Raw genomic sequence first — 13,474 nt, forward strand, 5'->3', positions numbered from 1 at the left:
GTGGAGGGGAGCATCTCCAGTGGTTCCATGCTTAGCACTGGGCCAACATGAAGGACAGGGGGAGGAGAGGACACAGAAGCAGTAACATCACTGATTGCGGTAGGTAGAGGACAACATTAGTACACCGTCAACTGTTGCCGTGTTGGTTTGGTTTTAGTTTTTTTTGTAAGTTTGTTTTTAAAAGCTGCATGCATGTGCTTAATACATTTGTTGCAGTAATTAGTACACAGACCGTTAGTATGCAAACAAAATAAGATAAAAAAGGGGTATTACTTCTAACCCTGTGGGACTCATTTTTAAAGATAACGTTTGTAGTGGAATGCCTTCAGGGTAATTGGGATGGTCCCAATTGTAGTGGCACTGTGGGGTAGATAATGACAAATCATGTTCATGTTATAACAGCCACCCTGAGCCCACTTGCTTCAGAGTATCTGAGCCGTAAACAAAGATATGGGTTGCCAAGGGAGAGGCAAAAAATAGTTAGTTGTTTTCCCCCAAAATTGCCCACCTTTTCTCATTCCCATCAAATAGAACTAGAGAGATGTGTTGGGGAACAACACTGTGCTAACCTTAGTCTGGTATTTCTTAACGAGTGGAACACAGGAAATAAATAAACACCAACAAATTCCTAAAATTATTCTCGGATCAGGTGTTCACTTCAAGCAAACTATGTTTAGGAACATTCAAGCTATGTGAATCCCACTGTGTGGATTTCTACATGTTACCTAGTCATGAAATGAGAAAGACCTCCAGATTTGTGCAGATCTGCCTGAGAAAGGCACTGTGCAAATTTGGAATAGTAGTTTGGGGGCGTTATTTGTAGATCAGCGAGTATGCACAGTGCCATGCTCAGGCTGACCCTCTACAATGCACAGTGCCATGCTCAGGCTGACCCTCTACAATGCGCAGTGCCATGCTCAGGCTGACCCTCTACAATGCGCAGTAGCATGACTTCATGGATACTAGAAGCACATGAGAGCCAGGCTCAGTCAGATCTGATTCTGACACAACCCTGCTCCATGTGGGAATGGATGGCCTTGCTGTCACTTGTGAGTGCCATCAGCACCATAGAGAGAATGAGATTTCAGTCAGAGTCTCATTTTACAGGGCATATGAGATGGCTCAGATGCTCAGTCCTTGGCATTCTAGTCTAAGGAGATGTCACTGATCACTACCCTGCCAACTTAAAATCCCAAGCCGGAGGCCAAAATGTTGATCTAATGCATACAGTGTCCAAACAGTGAACTTCGGTAAGATATATTAATTCCTTACGTTAGAAACTATAAGGCACATTTTGCACCACTCTAATCTCAGGGATCGGGAGCAGGGATGTTGCAGAGTGACTTCATTCCAGAGAGGAACTCCAGTCTGCATTGTCATCAAAACGCTTTTACCTCAAAATGTCCCAATTTGACAAGACAGGGAGTTTCAACTGCAGTCCCGATGAGCTGCAGCATTGGTGTACTTCTGATACACCTCAGCATCAAAGTCACTTAGGGGCGGATTTCGACTTGAGATAGGGGAATGTGAATCAAAGATTCTTCTCTGTGCATACAAAGGAAAGCCGTATACATATTTCTGGAGTGTGTGTAGAACAGTGTGTGTTTACCTCCAGATCTCCTTTGGTAATGCAAGCTTCCTCCACACGAAACTGAAGGTCCTCCACCTTTCTATCACACAAAGCACACTTCATATTATAGCTCAGAAACATTGAACACAAGAGGTCTGAAAAGGAATCATGGCTCAAGAGGTCTGAAACAGCGTTTCAAATCTGAACTTTGAATCAAATTCTAGGTTCTAAATTAAACACTCCACTGTGGAGATTTGATACACATACACCACCACCACCACCACCACCACCCCACACCCCTCTGAAGCCTCACCTTTTCTCCTCCTCCAGCTGATTGAGCAGCTCAACCTTCTCCTTGTCAGCAGCCTCCACCAGGGTGCGTAATTGGTCCATCTTGGCCTCCATCTTCATATGATACACATGAATATGTATTAATTTAAACAGGTCATGAATATAGGTCCTGAGACACCCAAGAAAAAAATATCGAAGGCAGCTATACATCCGACAGCTGCCTGTAAAAAAGCAAATATGTTTTTTTTATTTACAGTGTTGAGCATTGACAGCAGATGGCAGTGCAGAGGTTTATGTGACATGAGTGTTTGATTGAGTTACAGCACTAAGGTGTTTTCATGGCGCCAGGTTTGTCATTGTCATGCATGACATAATACACTTTTGCTAATGAGAGTTCCAATGCTGGAACGTCCTGGATCTTATCTGTGGGGAATGTGTGTGTAAATAATCCTGAGGGCAAACCCTGTATGCTGTGTGTGCGTGTACACAATGACATGCTGTGTGTGTATATATATAGATATATATATATATATAAAAAGCCATAAGGGTATTGACCTGTTCCTGGTCATCTCTCAGCAGGGTCAGTTCCTGCTCCACCTCGCCCACATGGGTGGTTGCCTTGGTCACCTCTGCCCTCTCCATGTCCCGCTCTGCCATCAGCTGCTCGATGTGCTGCTGCTTCTCCTTCAGCACCTCCTGAACTGCTGTGGTGCCAGAGATCTTTCTTGAGTACCGTGATGACGTTTCTGTCAGCTGTGGTGGGGGAACGGAGAAGAGTGTTTAAGACTGGTGAATTGGGGGATGGAGTTCTACCAGACAAGACCCAATTAAAGAACAGACATCTTGTTTACACTGCAGGTGTGTACGTGTGGGCACTTGTGTGTGTGTGTCTTTGAGTGTGTGCGTGCGCGTGTTTCTCACCAGGCCTGTGCGACTGGGCTTGGCGCTGACAGAGGAGGTCACAGAGCTCATGGAGCTGATGGAAGAGGTGCTGGGGCTGCGCTTCAGGCCTGAGGGCGTGGCCACCACCTTCCGCACCGTGGCCTTTGTCTTGGCCGGCGTGGTGGAGGGGAAGCCGATGCGCGTGACCTTGTGGACCGGGGCAAACAGGCCATACTTGGGTTGGCACTGAAAGTATCTGGGGAAACACAAATTAAGGGCATAATACAAAAAAACATGTCAGTGCCAACTAAAATAAATAAATAATGTTTTACAATATATAAATAATACCCATAAGACTGGGCTGTGCTTAACTCTCTTTTATGCAAATTGGTTACCAAGGGAGTGGCATATTTCTCAAACCTGTCTGATAATCCTCTCTGGTCTGCTTACCTGGTTCCTGCCACTGCCCCATCGTTTTTTCCCAGGGGCTCATCCAGTTCCACACCACACCACTCTCCCTTGGCAAAGTCCGTTTCACCAAGAAAGCGAACCACACCAGCTTTTGTGCCACCAACCTGCAGAGAAAGTACAAAGAAAGAGTTCAGAAAAGCCTAATAAAAATAATACCAATAATAATTTAACTTATAGAACACTTTTCATTACAGAAAGAATATCCAAGCGCCTAGAGGGTAACTAACTTGGCTTGCAATAAAACCACTAAGGCAACAGTACATAATAATAATCATCAATACATGCAACCTGTCAACATTGGGGCGGCAGGGTAGCCTAGTGGTTAGAGTGTTGGACTAGTAACCGGAAGGTTGCAAGTTCAAACCCCCGAGCTGACAAGGTACAAATCTGTCGTTCTGCCCCTGAACAGGCAGTTAACCCACAGTTCCTAGGCCGTCATTGAAAATAAGAATTTGTTCTTAACTATTAAATAAAAAGGTAAAATAATTTTTTAAATGTTTATTTTATCAAAGAGCTGATAAATGCATAGTCAGCATTTACTTTCCCAATTCTCTAAAGGGAGAAGTGAGAAAAGCACCCTCCCTTCAAGTGAATATTGCGAATATTTGATATTGTATCTCCAGGCGAGTTTGTTTTAGTTTGCTACTATATATGGTATTTTTGTGGACAGTCCCTGTCACATTTCCTCTGAGCGTCAGTGACACACTTCCTCTCAACACAATATGTTACACAGCCTGAAGCTGACTATGAGAGAAAGAGAGAGGGGCCTTGGCCAACACTCAGGAAGGAAGGTGCTCATAAGAGGACAGAGCTTGGCTGTGAACCGAGTGACTATACACAGACACTGAGCTCACGGAGGCGTGTTAGAACGTACGTTCTCATTGGTCAGTGAGACGTTGGGAGTGAGGTGGGTGGGTGGAGACTTTGTTCTGCAGACACATTCCTGAGTGATTACCATGGTGAAAGGGGTCAGTCATGTGACTCTGAGACCAGCCTGTATTTACGGCAAAGTCGCCACACAAGGGGCAAGAGGAGGGGGTGGAGCCGGGGTTTGCCCAGGGGAGAGGGGGAACATTTGAGACAAACTTGCAAAGATGAACTAGCGAGCAGGTGCAGAAAAATAAGCATCGGGATAAAAGCTTCGGGATAAAATCTGCCTGATCCAAAATAACCGCTGCTTTCAAAGTGTTAATGAACTAAGCCATACCAAAACACGGTCTCCATTCTTCAGCTCCCTCTCCCCCTTCTTGACCGAGCCGGTGTCTGAGAGGTTGGAGATAGACTCGCTGTTTGTGCGTGCCAGGTTGGAGGCTGGAGTGGCGGGCATTGCAGTTGAGGCCTTCTTGACAGAGGGGGTGTGAGAGGCCAGGCTGGTGGTGGAGGGGGTGGGTGACCCAGCCCGGGATGGAGGTGCTGTCTGAGTCCCGTTGGCCTCGCCCTCTGTGTAGGACAGCTTGGAGGGGCGAGTGAATATCCCCTTCAAGGGCTCACACTGGAAGTAGCGCACCCCTGCCACCGAGCCATCGTTCTTCCCAATGGGCTCATCCAACACAATACCAGCCCACTGTCCTGGTGCAAACTGAGCATCCCCCAGGAACTGCACCACGCCAGGTTTGTTCCCATTCACCCACACCCGCTCCCCGACCTGGAAGTTCTCCCCGCCATCTTGCGTCCCCACTGCACCGCCACCTGGAGTGGACTTGTCGGCTGCGACTACTTTGGGTCCGGCTGCAGGGAAACAGGTGGAAAACATCCAATTACTGCCAGTGAGACAACTTCACTGAGCTAACAGATCTAACATGAAGGAGTTAGCTCACAGAACATGACACATTTACCTTGTTATTCAATACTTTCAAACTCATACCCCATAATGCCATATGTTATGTACCGTCAACAATTACTGTTGCCTGATATTCTATATACAAATAAACTTGGTCAAATGTTAACAGCTGACCAATGTACAAATAATTGTTAATTGGATGACATCATTAGGTCACACTTCACAGTCACATTTTCACATGACCTCTGACTGTCAACGATTTGAAACAAAATAGCAGCACATTTCTCACGGCAAGATAAAGAGCGCTGTGTCTAAAGCCTCTAGTAGACTCACTTCACCCAATTTCTCCTGCTGAAAAATATAGGTAATCCACCATATTGGAGAGATTTTAGGGGTAAACACTACAGCCTACGGATCCAAAATGGCCAGTGACTGATAAGGTCTACAGCATAAGGTCTACATCAAATCTAATCAGCAGATCCAGACTGATGAAGCAGTAAAGCCCCTTTTATTGCAACCGTAAGCCGATTGATGACATCCAAGCCAGAGGTTAGGTGCTGTAGCTCCCACAGCCGGGAATGAGAAGCAGCCAGGCCATGTGAGCCGCTGGTGCTGAGGAGGAGCTCTTACCAGTGGAAGGGGAGGTCTTGGTGGCTGGCGCCCCCGTCGGCCTGCCTATCTTGCTGGGTGCTTTGAGCCCGCTGGGCTTGGCTGTGCTCATGTTTCCTCTCTGTGTGCTGTGAAATCCACAGGGCCTTTCTGTCCGTCAGTGGGCGCCGGCTGACCCCAAACCATCGACGTAGTTGTGCTCAGCCGCTGAGATGACAAGGCTCTCTGAGTAGCAGCACCAAAATAAATGAACCACAAATAAAAGACAGGAAAAAGTGGCGAGGGAGGGAAAAAAGGACCCTGTTAAGAGAAAGGAGATACATTAGTGCAACAAACAGCTTTGTACAGTATGCACTTTTTAAATATTAGCCTATTTACTTTGCATAATAGACTACTAATGATAATAAACCACATTAAAAGGAAATGGGATGTTCAATAACCATAGACTACTTCAGTTAAATGGAAAGGAGGAAGGAGTGTTGTTCCACTGGTCCATTTTGTACTTTTTACTTTTTTTAAAAACTTTCAAGACACTGGCTTCTTATATTGATTTGTTCATTTGGTTCAACTTCAACATCATGGCACTGCCAAGGCTTATTGTTTACAATGGATTAATGGTGAGAATAGATGGGCTGAATGGTCTGTCCTCGACATTCAAATGATCTTATGTCAATGTAGGCAGTCGGTTATCACAACAAGCAGAATCTCTCCCCCCGTCACAGTGAGTTCTATACTAAAAATACTCAGTCACAAGCCAGGCCACATTCTAGTGTCTCTGTGTCTGCATTTGTCACCACCATACGAAAACAAGTTCTCTCCCTTTCACTCTCTCACACATGCAAAGTCGATCAGTATTCTGTATCAACGACCCCAGTACCATTCATTTGCACTCATATTCAATTTTTTGTTGTTGTTGTGAAAGACAGTGTGAGGCACCTGACCAGAGCATAAATCATCTTTCAACACCAGACATAAAGGCCCCTACTTGTCAGCCAGAGTACACTTCTTTTTTTGTTGTTGCTCAATACCATGTTGTTCTACCCTTTACTAAGCAGTTCTTAAAAATGGGCCCATTACATTAATTTAAAACACAATGACATCTTTCTAAATTCCTCACATTCCCACCACTTGTGCTCTGCTGTGTTAATGTGTGTTTGCCAGAGTCTTGGGCCCTCCCTCTTCACCATAAACTGTAGAGTTTGTGTGAAGAGGGAGGGATTAGTGCATAAACATAAAGGAGTAGGGTGTTTAGCAGCCCTCCTACAGGACAGACTACTTTAGCTAATAGCTAAAGATGCTACAAGGGTCTAGCCTATCCGTTACTACCGGACTGACAATGAAAGAGTGACCTTGCCATAATCCGGAAATGTTTGTGTTGTCTTTTAAAGATTTCTCAATAAGGATAGATAACACTACAATTAGGATACTATTCATGTGAGAAATAGCATTAATAATGTAGTAACTGATGAAGCCGTTGGCCCAGAGGTGGCAACGTGTGGTACTGAAGGTAGGTCAGACTGAATTTTATTGATAGTCTGCTAAGACTTGCACCAAGTTAGGAACTCCAAAGCCTTGAAATAATGCCTGTGGTTAAGAGACAGAGCAGCAGGTGGACAGCAAGGCGAGGGCAGTGAGCCTCCAGCCTGCACATATCACTTTACCACCTTACCCCTGGAGGTCAACCACACACTACTGCAGTACTGCTGCTATGGCAACACAAACTATGCACTATTATTGTAGTAGGAGGTATGTGGTCCAACAGAATGTCATCCAATAGGAACCATTTGCCTACACAACCGTTCTACATCTGGAGTACTGTTTAGGCTTTAAGGTGAGGCAACATCAGTAATGGAATAGTTCAACTTCCTACATCCATTTCCCTGACTATTATGCTGCCAGCCCCGAGTGAGAGCATCTAACATTATCAAGCCGCCTTGCATAACGGAAAACTGCTAACTAAAATAATTAAAAATAGACCTTGCAGCTAAGTCAGACACAAAAGCCTAGATCTATCGAGCACTCTCTCTCACACAAACACACATCTGCCTGAATGCCAAAATAGATCTCTCAGCAACACAGAATAAAGGGTGAGTCAGCAGCATTGACCCAGTTTCCCTGCAGCACTACAGTTTTCCCTCTCTGTGTCTTTGAATGACACTGATTTGTGCCCCGAGGTCAGGAGGACGAGCACAGGCCCTCAAGGAAAAATCACAGAAATTATTGATATCTTTGTGGCAGCAAATAATGAGAGGATACATAGAAAGAGTAGAGGGGTCTATCTATTGTTGTGCCTGTTCTATTTAAGATAAGTTCACTATCTACTCACTATCTGTTCTACTCTATAACAAATTAAAAAAGAGCCACCACTTTACCCCAAATGTCTAGGCCGGCATTGTCAAAGCTGTAACAGTATTAAACAAAAACAACCTCCCCAAAAACATGACTACGTCTCGTACATTGCGTCGCAAACTTCTTATGTCTTGAATCTATAGAAAATGCTAAAGTCAACTTGCTTTCCCAAATAGACCAGCAATTTCTAGACTTGAAACCTGAGCCTTACATTTAGAAACTGTGGACATCTTGTGCCTATGAAAGTGATAGAATGTTCTCAGCTTTCAGTTTATCGGTGTAGTCAGCTGGTAATGGCAGGCCTAATCCTTTGCTCCTGACTCCCACTCTAATCTCTAGTTAGGAAGGCAGCCAAACACCAATGTTCTGTCAATGCAGGTTTTGGGTAATTCACATATCCTAGTGATGAACATGCAAAATGACATGGTACTATGGAAAAGTTACCATACCAACTTCTTAAACTAGGTTACTAGTCAGGGTATTTTCATTAAAATAATTCCCATCCAGGTTAATTTAAATTAATTAACTTTGATTTGTTTAAATTTAAACTTACTTTCAAATCAGGATCATTTGCTGAAGCGCTTGTTTGACTCACTTCCTGTAGTGTGCAGACATTTTGTATTTTAGTGTCTCATTACATGTTTCTTATGGCACTGGGTTCACATGCCACCTGCAGAAAGTAAGCACTTATTAAGAATTTACACAATGAACTCCACCAGTGCAAGCTGTAAATTTAGGAGATATCAAAAATCAGATTGAATGGTGGACCAGCAAGCTATTGTACTTCCAAATAGTTTTTCAATGAAGACGGCACTGTAAACATAAACATAACCTTGGTGCTCTGTTCGGATACATGACATGGGTGGGGACTGGAAGAGGACGTGTTCTGTAAATCAAATGTACTTCTGAAACTGATTTGAGGGCCCAAAACAGAGATAATCGAGTTCCATGTATGATTACTTGTTGCAGGAGCTTATCTACAGCATATCTGGCTTAGCTAAACCCTGCACAGTAGGGAAGCATCGCTCTGACAGTTAGTTAGTTCTCTGAATGCAGGAAAAAGGCAATGGACCTTGCATTTTTCACTGTACATTATACTTTTGCTGACATCAGTGGTGAAAAAGCCTCACTAAATGACACCTAATTCGCTTATTATGAATAATTGCAATGTACTGTACCCTCCACTTCCCCATTCCCTTCATGAAGGGCAAAAAGAGTAATTAACTTTCTCAGAGAAATGGATGCACTTGGAAACAGTTATGTTATAATTAAGTCTGATATGATAGAGCAGTCTGACTGAGCTGCAGCAGGCCCGTAATCATTCATTCAAACAGCACTTTCATGCGTTTTGTAACCAATGTGAAATGGCTAGCTAGTTAGCTGGGTGTGCGCTAATACTGTTTCAAACGTCACTCGCTTTTAGATTTGGAGTAGTTATTCCCCTTGCGCTGCAAGGGCCGCGGCTTTTGTGAAGCGATGGTTAACGATGCTTCGAGTGTGGCTGTTGTCTATGTGTTCCTGGTTCGAGCCCAGGTAGGGGCAAGGAGGAGGACGGACGTTATACTGTTACACTGGCAATATTATAGTGCCTATAAGAACATCCAATAGTCAAAGGTATATGAAATACAAATGGTAGAGAGAGAAATAGTCCTATAAATATTATATTAACTACAACCTAAAACCTCTTACCTTGGAATATTGCAGTCTCATGTTAAAAGGAACCACCAGCTTTCATATGTTCTCATGTTCTGAGCAAGGAACTTAAACGTTAGCTTTTTTACATGGCACATATTACTTTCTTCTCCAACGCTTTGTTTTTGCATTACTTAAACCAAATTGAACATGTTTCATTATTTGAGGCTAAATGTATGTTTTATATTAAGTTAAAATAAGTGTTAATTCAGTATTGTTGTAATTGTCATTATTACAAATAAAAAACATTATTTATTTTTTTATTTTGAAATCGGCTCGGGCTAGGCCCCTTAGTTCCAGTAAACAGAAATCTTAATGCTACAGCATACAATGACATTCCAGACGATTTCTGTGCTTCCAACTTTGTGGCAACAGTTTGGGGAAGGCCCTTTCCTTTTTCATCATGACAATGCCCCCGTGCGCAAAGCGAGGTCAATACAAAAATATTTTGTTGAGATCTGTGTGGAAGAACTTGACTGGCCTGCACAGAGCCCTGACTTCAACCCCATCGAACACCTTCTGGATTTAATGGAGTCAACTGCGAGCCAGGTCTAATCACCCAACATCACTAATGCTCTTGTGGTTGAATGGAAGCATGTCCCCACAGAAATGTTCCAACATCTAGTGGAAAGCCTTTCCCAGGCTGTTATTGCAGGACCAACTCCACATGAATGGCGATGATTTTGGAATGAGATGTTTGACGAGCAGTTGTCCACATACTTTTGGTCATGTTGTGTATGAGTCAGCCTATTAATTATACAAATAGGCCCTATTATATTTCAAAATGAAAATCAGATTTGCTAGCCTATACTTGTAACTTTGTAGGCTGCATGTGCTGCACCATAATCCCATGTTCTCTGCTTTAACATGGTTTGAACGATGTACGTAATTCCAGTCCATATTATACAATACAGCACAGCAATAGAATTTACATTTAAAAAAGATTAGCCTACAGGAGCTAGTTTCATTTATTTACCCAAGAGAGCATAGAGTTGTGTAATGTGCAGTAGCCTATATCATATATGTATTGGATAACGGCATGATCATTTGGACTAGGGATCCTTAAAATGTCTTTAAGGTATGGCTCATCAGCATCAGGTAGCGTCAGTCTTACATTTTCGATCAAAGCTCTTATCAAATCCAGACATAGGCCTATTTATATGCTTTATAATGCTTTGAATGACACTTCCGGTTTCAGCGGGAAATACCAGGTTACCACGGAGAAAATATATTTATATCTGTGCCAGGGAACATAGTCCAACTTTTCTCTGCATTAGATGCACCACAATAGCAATGCAATTGGCTGTCTCATCAACCTTTTACTAAGCAAGCCATTCTCCCATCATTGTCTCAATGGAAATGCCAGTGTTGCTAGTGTATTGATGCAAATTCCTGGCCGATTTCCCTCCTAAGAAAAGACCAAGAATATAATTAGGCCTATAATGGAAGGAAAGAAAGAATATCAGGGCAAATAACCTCATATTTTCTTTGTAACTATAACTTGTTACAATGCTATAACCATGTTAGTACTACTATATTCTGTGGGGTGCTGTAACAAACATGAAGCTATGGGAAATTAAAGTGCAGAAAAAACAATGTGCCCTATATGCTTTGTGTGGTTAACAATTGCATGCTGAAAAAGAGATTCAGGGACATGCAGGGACACTCAGCATGGGACTTAAGGCTCTTGGTCTAAAAGACAGCTATTGAATAGCACTTGACTAGTCTTGACTCGTGCACCAGCCAGTGGGCAGGCTTAGCTTAAAGAAGAGCCTTGGCACCTGCCACATCTCTTGAAGAGCCTGCCCGAGCGAGTGGCTATAATCACAAACAATGGAAGGAGCTGAGCTGTGTGCCATCTGCACTCTCATAGGTTTTCTTGGTAATTTGCCCAATCATAAGGCCTACTATGTCCCTGTCCTCCCTCAAATCGCTTCCCAATATTGTACACTGTTCGACTGTAGAAAGTGTGAACCACACATCATACATTTGAATCAAACACACCCCTGCTGCCCCCACCACATATTGAGTGCACTAAAGACATGCTCCAGCTCTTCTCTTTGAGGAAACATCTACTGGGGTCATTCTATAGCCACCTTAGTGATGGCAGCAGAAGGTGTGCGGAGCACAGGCACTTCATTAGCTGTTAACAAAAAGGCAGGATCCTGCAACCCCCAATACCTATACCTCCCCACTTACAACCTTCGATAGGCCAACATGAACACAACCAGCCTAGTTCAGCACTTGTCTTCTAGAGCTAGAGTTGAGTTAGGCCTAATGCCCCCCCCCCCCCCCAAAAAAAATGGTTTTCATGGCTTGGTTGTGAAATAGGCTCATTACAGACACATTTTTCCTCCAGCATTGCCTGTACTTTTTTTTTTTAACTCAACTTTAGGACATTCAAGAAGCATTGTCAGGTTTACTTGTAATACCAAATAACTTATTTTTTAAGGGCCAGTTTCATCATAGCAGGCATAGAAATTGTACATATTAAATCATAAACAATAGCCTAATCAGACAGCTCAGTTTGGGATCGACTAAATTCTGAAACATCAGTAGTACAGTGAGCAAAGCAGGAGTTTAAGACAACGAGCACTTTCTTGGATCAAAAGATTAAACAAATATGAGATCAAATAAGACTGGCTGGTTTGTTTTAACATTTAGCAGATTCATGTGAAAACAATTACACTGTAAACTAATTGCTTGTGTGTTATGTTATTGTTTGTTGATGGTTTTGCTGTAAATCAGAGACGGTAGTCAAACACCAGACTCAATGCCATAGATATTATTCAATAATCAATGGTCAGCTCACTGGCACACTTTCTGTTACTTATCTTGCTCTAGTCTAGCAATTCAAATGAGCTTTCAGAGCAGGGCCAATACCAAAGTGTCCTCACTTCTTGGGCATCTTGGTTGGTGCACCTTGGTCGGTGCACCTGCTTCTGTTACCGGTGGAGGTCAAACTTCTTGAGCCTTATTGGTGGACGTTGATCCAAGCATAAAAAGAAACCTGAGCCTGAAGTTCTCTCCATTCTGCTGAACTCAATCAATTAGGCAGAAGATTTTTCATGATCAAATGTTTCCCGAACAGGTTTATCATTTAATCATTACTGAAGAATTTCAAATGAGAGCATGATCAGTGTCAAAGAAGCACTGAAACCAAGTCAAGGTCACAGATATTTTTACACGTCTTCCGTTTAATTTTTCTGTATTTATTTGTTATCTTATTTTAACTACTCTATGGTTATTATTTAAGCAATAACGCATGAGGGGTTGTGATATATGGCCAATATAACACGGCTAAGGGCTGTTCTTACACGCAACGCAACGCGGAGTGCCTGGACACAGCCCTTAGCTATCGTATATTGGCCATGTGGCGGCAGGTAGCCTAGTGGTTAGAGCGTTGGGCCAGTAACCGGAAGGTTGCTGAATCGAATCCTTGAGCTGACAAGGTAAAAATCTGTCGTTCTGCCCGAGCAAGGCAGTAACCCACTGTTAACCGGGCGCCGAAGACATGGATGTTGATTAAGGCAGCCCCCCGCACCTCTGATTCAGAGGGGTTGGGTTAAATGTGGAAGACTAATTTCAGTTGAATACATTCAGTTGGACAACTGACTCGGTATCACCCCTTTCCTATATATATATATATATATATATATATATATATATATAGCAAACCCCTGAGGTGCCTTATTGCTAACCAAAGTAATTAGAACACTAAATAGAAATGTTTTGTCAAACCTGTGGTATATGGTCTCATATATCAGCATTCAGAGCTTGAAACACAAAGTTACTAATATTGCTTAGATAAACATAATCTACTATTATGT

General features: G+C 43.0%; 1 protein-coding gene across 8 annotated transcripts in view; it reads right to left on the bottom strand.

Moving 5' to 3' along the window:
• LOC115111626 (CAP-Gly domain-containing linker protein 1-like) overlaps positions 1 to 13,474 on the bottom strand; it is a 51,207-nt gene that overhangs the window by 35,866 nt on the left and 1,867 nt on the right. For 7 of the 8 annotated variants that reach the window (XM_065011568.1, XM_065011569.1, XM_065011570.1 and 4 more), the window contains exons 2-8: positions 5,625 to 5,903; positions 4,422 to 4,942; positions 3,194 to 3,318; positions 2,783 to 2,999; positions 2,417 to 2,614; positions 1,884 to 1,975; positions 1,610 to 1,670 (exon numbers count right to left, since the gene is read on the bottom strand). In XM_065011568.1, coding sequence (XP_064867640.1) covers positions 1,610 to 1,670; positions 1,884 to 1,975; positions 2,417 to 2,614; positions 2,783 to 2,999; positions 3,194 to 3,318; positions 4,422 to 4,942; positions 5,625 to 5,715 — 1,305 coding nt within the window. In that variant the 5' untranslated portion in view covers positions 5,716 to 5,903. Of the gene's footprint in view, positions 1 to 1,609; positions 1,671 to 1,883; positions 1,976 to 2,416; positions 2,615 to 2,782; positions 3,000 to 3,193; positions 3,319 to 4,421; positions 4,943 to 5,624; positions 5,904 to 8,505; positions 8,623 to 13,474 lie in introns of all 8 variants that reach the window. The other variant, XM_065011567.1, reaches the window with a different exon arrangement.

This window comes from Oncorhynchus nerka, linkage group LG27 (assembly GCF_034236695.1).
Source record: "Oncorhynchus nerka isolate Pitt River linkage group LG27, Oner_Uvic_2.0, whole genome shotgun sequence".
Lineage (NCBI taxonomy): Eukaryota > Metazoa > Chordata > Actinopteri > Salmoniformes > Salmonidae > Oncorhynchus > Oncorhynchus nerka.